The sequence below is a fragment of the Pundamilia nyererei genome, unplaced genomic scaffold (genome assembly GCF_000239375.1).
Source record: "Pundamilia nyererei isolate P.nyererei 1_Seehausen unplaced genomic scaffold, PunNye1.0 scaffold00023, whole genome shotgun sequence".
Lineage (NCBI taxonomy): Eukaryota > Metazoa > Chordata > Actinopteri > Cichliformes > Cichlidae > Pundamilia > Pundamilia nyererei.
This window is the reverse complement of record NW_005187424.1, coordinates 2,382,981-2,388,714: the sequence shown is the minus strand read 5'-3', so window position 1 is coordinate 2,388,714 and position 5,734 is coordinate 2,382,981. Positions and strand designations below refer to the sequence as shown.

Genomic DNA, 5,734 nt, shown 5'->3' with positions numbered 1-5,734 from the left:
AAGTTGATTTGTTCACATTTGCAAATCTTAATTTTTAAGAGAAATGTATATATTTTTTGAGTTTGTGCAACATGCATATAGTTTCATTTTTCAGTATTTGTCTGTGGGGCATTTTTCTATGTTTTAACAAATGTTTTTTACATGGCCTTACAGAGGTGATGCTAAGGGAAACGTGCATATTTTTTATTTTATTTTATTTATTTTTTGGTAATGTGCTGGAAAAGCTTGAAAATTGACCTTGAAAGTGCTTAAAAAGTGCTTGAATTTGACCCTGAAAAATGCGTGCAAACCCTGAAAAGCTCATTGATGTGAAAACACTGTTATAAATAAAGATAAATCATTACACGTAAAAGACACTGATTTAAATTGCAGGTAAGTCATAACTATTTGTTTATCTTGACACAAGTTGAACTAAACATTGAGTGAGTTTAGAGTTTGAGGGGTTGAGCAAAAATGCACTGTTATGCTTCTGAATCATGCAAGACAAAATCAATTCAGTTTTATTTATACTGCGCCAAATCACAACAACAGTCACCTCAAGGCGCTTTATATTGTAAGGCAGATCCTACAATAATACCAAATATATGCAATAAGAGTAAACAAATTCCTTTTGTTTGTATCATAATCTTGATTTTATCATTTAAAAAAAAAAAAAAAAAAGCCAAAATCAAATAAAATGTTATAACTGTAATTGAGGTTAAAATTAAAAAACAGAGAGGAGCGATCAGTGAAGTGTTTGAAAGGCTTGTGTTGAATCTTCTTTGTCATTTTCCTCAGTTTAATTCTGCTTTTTGTTAATGTTTCAGAAGAGAAGAAGGGCTCCTTGCAGGATATGGCCAATCAGAGAGGAGTGGCATGCAGAGCACAAGGCTGGAAGATTCACCTGTGTGCGGCACAGCTCAGGCAGCTGGTGGGTGCTGACCTCCTGACCTTTATTATATTGGCCCAGTTAATATAGTTTTGTCTTTAAATTGGGGGAAAATAGTGGTTAAAGTGAGCTTCTGTTTTTAAAAAGAAATGTAATCAATTAAAAAATTGTTACAATATTTCAGTGTGATTTTTGCATTTCAGTTCAGAGACTTTTACGCTCTTTAACAAGCAGATTTTTTTTTTATTTTTATTTTTTTATCGCTTGTTCTGCAGTCGAGTTTGGAGCATGACGTGTACAGCCGCCTCTCCACCCTTCAGGAGGGTCTGATTCCAAAGAAGAGGGCCGGCGCAGATGACGACCTTCACCGAATTAACGAACTAATACAGGTGAGGTTGTTGCTGCACATTAAAAATAAAGGTTTCACTGCTCAGGTTATGCAAATTTTAAAAAATCAGTATTTCCTAAGTTATACATGTGGGGTGGGCCGGAGTTAAGAACTTCAGGACTTCTTTTAAGATATTTAGTAAATAGATAATTAAAACCTCAGCGGAGAAAAAAAAGACTAAACAGGAATGAAAACATGAAGAACGGTGCGAATAAAAACAGCATACCTGTGATCTGTTTAATGCCAGACTCTCACTGTCATTAGCAAAGTTAATGACAAAGCAAAGTTCAGTGCTTCACCCTCCAAAATACACTCATTTGGTTATAAACCATGTGGATACAAATTTTATTGCTTATTGGGTGAGTCCGCCTGCCCTGGTCCAGTGATGATGCTGAGTTGGTTATAGAAGAATATTGTGTCTCTCTGAATCCAGTTCACTTTTTAGAGGCGATTTGGTTTTGTCAACTTGTCTGAATTTCTCCTTAAAGTTTCGAACAGCACAGCTTATGAACCCACAATGTAAAGCATCTGAAAAGTGAAGCTCTGCCGTTTTTATACTAAAAACAAACCAATGTTCTCTCTGCTTTTCTCTCTGTGTCATCAGCAGCAAAAACATGTTTAAAACTAAAGTAAAATTGATTTCAAAGTCCAAAAATTTAAACCCTGGACATTTTCTAAAATCACACAGTGGGGCAAACTGGAGTTTTTGGCAGGCCATTTCTGGCCCCCGCGCCTTATGTTTGACACCTTCATTATAAACACAGACTTGGCTCTCTATGATCCTAGTGACAGCAGATAGCCGTCATATGGTTATGTGTAACACAGCTGTTCAATGGCCAGCCAATCAAATTAAGCTTCGCTTTAAGGGGGAGGAGACAGAGGATGAACTGAGGGGCGGGACCAGGCCCAGTGTAAGATAAATAAGGATTATTTTTAGCTGTAATCATGCAAAGCTGCTCTGGAGTCCAAGAATAGAAGTATTGGCTGGAAATGAGTATAGCAGATCCTCTTTAACCCAGATTGGGCTTCTGAGTTTTGTAAACTGCTGCTTTTTTTTTCTTCTTCTGTAGTTTGTTCATGTAGTTCCTTTTTGTTCTTGTTAGGCAGGCTGGAAAAAGCCCCACAGCTTCTCTCTTTCAGGTACATGTAATGTTAGTAATGAGTTTAGCAAACTCAATCAGTACATTTCTCCTCAGGGTAACATGCAGCGCTGTAAACTGGTGATGGACCAGGTGACCGAGGCCAGAGACACCATGATGAAAGTGCTCGACCACAAGGAGAAGGTCCTGAAGCTGCTCAACAAGAACGGCACAGTCAAGAAGTCCTCCAAACTGAAGCGCAAAGAACGGGCGTAAGAGCGACCTCCCCATCTGCCAAGAAACCGCTGCCGTTCCCACCGCCTCTCTCTCCGTGTAGGGGTGAAGGAGCTGCTCAGAGTTTTGGTGCTATGATTTGCTGCATACAATCACATGCACCCTCCATATCTGTGGGCACAGAGAAGAGCAACAGGACGGCTTCGAGGAACAGGAACTGGTTTTCGTTCAAAACACAGGAACATTGTAGGTTGTTAGAGTGGCCACTTGATGGCCACCGTGTTTTGTTTTGCCCCCTTCCCCTTTCTTTTAATGTATGAACCCCCCACCCCCCCACCCCAGAAAGATCCTTGTTACTAACTTAGTTTCTGCCTCTTGTAAGACTTTTGGCACATTGTGTATCTGTGATATTCGGCTCTAAAAAGAGGTGCAAGGTGAGTTATCCAACGGAGCCGGTCAGAATCATTCAAAAGGACTCCTTTAGCAAACTGTAAACGGACTAATCTCAGTCGTGCTCTTTTCATCAGTCTGTGCCTTTATTTTGTCAGTGTACATGAGATGGACCGGGCCGAGCTGCTCCACACGCTCTCCAGATGCTGTTAAAATGTCATTTAAAGAAAAGTTTCAGGTTACTTCTACTGCTTCCTTTTTAAAAAAAAAAAAAAATCCAGCAGCTTAATTTGTTTAAAGAGAAAACAAAAAAAGATCTTTTATCAGCCATAATTTAGGCGTAATCTAAAAATCCGGATATGAGAAAATATTTCAAACTGCCATCAAATCTTCACTTAATCTGGAATAAAGAGAGCGGCTGTGCTCGTTTGAACAGCGGACTGAATTCATGTAAATCACTGTAAATGTGCTTCTGTTTTTCCATCGACCTCGTTCTTTTCCAGTTTTGTACTCGATGAAACGTTTTGTGTGCTGTGTGACGTGCCGCTTTGTGCTGCAGAGTGTACGAGCTGAAGTGAGCCTGAAACATCCAGACCTTGTACATTGTTTTTGTCTGTGTAATTATAGTAAAGATACTGAAAACAATACAAGTTCTGCTCTTATTTTTGAGTTTTCATCCTGCTAATTGTGTCCGTATATAAAAACATTTCACAGCTTTATATAAATATGAGTGGATTAGGAAATTATTCTGACTCAGATGGAGTCACAGGTTGAGGATGAGCCTGGTAGCAAAATGTTCTACCTGGTTTTAAGCAGGTAGAACATTTTGATCTCTTTACACAGTGAGACTTGCAGTGGGTGTAAAACAGATGTAGTTTCAGTTTGTAACTGAAACTCACCCTCCCTGCCTGTACTCCAGTGTTTGAACGTTGCGCTTCAAACTGTACTACAAACCAGGAACTGATACTTCTTGTACTAATTCATATGCAATTAATTAATTAGCATATGTTCTGCATTCAGTGCAGCATTATAGAAATATGTATGACTATGTTCTTGCATTTTTGCAAATCTCTAAAATTAGAAACATCCTGCATCAGAATATTATTGAAAAACTAGTTCATCCATTTATTATTTGTAGGCTGGATGCTGTAATTCAATATTATCAGGTTGTCCTAAAAGACTTCCTGATAAACCTTCAGATTATCAGTTTGGATTTGGGAGACAGACACCCTCTTTACTTTTAACATTAGGCATAAAAATATATATATATTTTTTTATAAAGCTTATAGTTGGGGCTGGATCAGGTGGTAATTAGTTATTATTAACCTCCTTCCTCACCTCACCCCCAGCCTATTACAGCCGATGGCCGCGCCTCCCTGAGCCTGCTTCTGCCAGAGGTTTCTTTCTGTTAACAGGGGGTTTTTCTTCCCACCGTCACCAAGTACTACATGAAAAATCTGATTCAGTCCCACGTGTCGCTTAATTTGGCCACATGTTGATGCAGCTGAATTTCTTCCTTTATTTTGGTTTTTGGTTCTGGAATAATCTGACCTGTCTGTTTTTATTCGCCTTCTTTTATCTTCAGGCTGAGCCCAGTCATTCCCTTTTACTGCATGCTGTTTTACAACATAATTGCCTGTGATACATCACAACGTGTTGGCACGTATTTGACCCATGACAACAGCGTGTTTATCAATCAGGAAAAGTTATTGTCACTGGCATTTATATAATCATCATTCCACTTTTGACTCAGACTCTAACTTGTTTTTTGAACCATTTAAGTTCAGAAAGACCAAAAAAATGAAAATATGATGACTATTTGTGTGCTACTGTGTACCTTATCAACCACCATGAAACCTGACTTTTACTATGTGAAAATAACACTTTATAAATAGCAGCAGTAGGTGTTTAAAAACAAATAAATTTAGGGGGGTTTGCGCTCGTATTAAGTAAATGTTTAGGATGTGGCATTATAATAGTTACTCTCTTGGTTCTGTGTTTGCAGGAGCAAAGTCAAAGTACCATAAAGTGGGGCTTTGCCAGGAAAACTTCCTGGTTTAGAGCCACTCAAGGAACTAGTCCCTCATCAGTAGCAGGGGCTTCCACGCAACACATACCTGTTCTCAGGTAAGCGCTGATTTCTCTAAAAATGTAGCTAGAAAAGATGGATTTTTTAAATATTTATATGTTTTTTGTGTATTTTTTTTGGTCTTTAGTAGCAAGGTTATAAAATTCAGTGTATACTTTTGAACAAACGTGTCTTCAAAGTGAAACCCATGCTTTATTTTAGTTGCCTTTAAAGTTTGTGTAAATGTAGCAGAAGACTGCTTTTTAACATATCTAAAATATGTGGCTGTTGTATAAATCTCCGGCAGTGATATGAAACCAACTCTCAGTCAGGGTTTATCCTGACTGAGAGTTGGTCTTTAGGGGTTAACTGCCACAGATAAGAATGATTAGTCCAAGTCCAGTAAAGGCTGTTGAGCCTTTTAGCTTGTTTTAAGGATACTGATGTATTTTCCTGTTACTTCTGATTATTAAATCAACAATAATGCTTGTCATGTTTGGAAAACTGGTTACAAATAATATTTTGGGGTGGAATAGGAGGGTGGCTGAAACACCCTTGAGCAAGTGCAAAACCGTGGAAACTGATTTTTATAGCATGGCTAAGGAAATCTGTATTGATTGTGTTTTAAGTTCGATTGCTGTAACTTTTCCTTCATAAGAAGTAGAGAAGAAAATGTTTTCGTTGCAGATTTAATTCACATTTCAGCG

General features: G+C 38.2%; 1 protein-coding gene across 2 annotated transcripts in view; it reads left to right on the top strand.

The window, feature by feature from the left end:
- Positions 1-2,890, top strand: part of sap130a (Sin3A-associated protein a) — a 12,475-nt gene extending 9,585 nt beyond the window's left edge. For both annotated transcript variants that reach the window (XM_005727176.1, XM_013909364.1), the window contains 3 exons: positions 807-910; positions 1,144-1,257; positions 2,453-2,890. In XM_005727176.1, the coding sequence (XP_005727233.1) occupies positions 807-910; positions 1,144-1,257; positions 2,453-2,611 (377 nt within the window). In that variant the 3' untranslated portion in view covers positions 2,612-2,890. The remainder of the gene's footprint in view (positions 1-806; positions 911-1,143; positions 1,258-2,452) is intronic.
- The last annotated feature ends 2,844 nt before the right edge of the window (positions 2,891-5,734 follow it).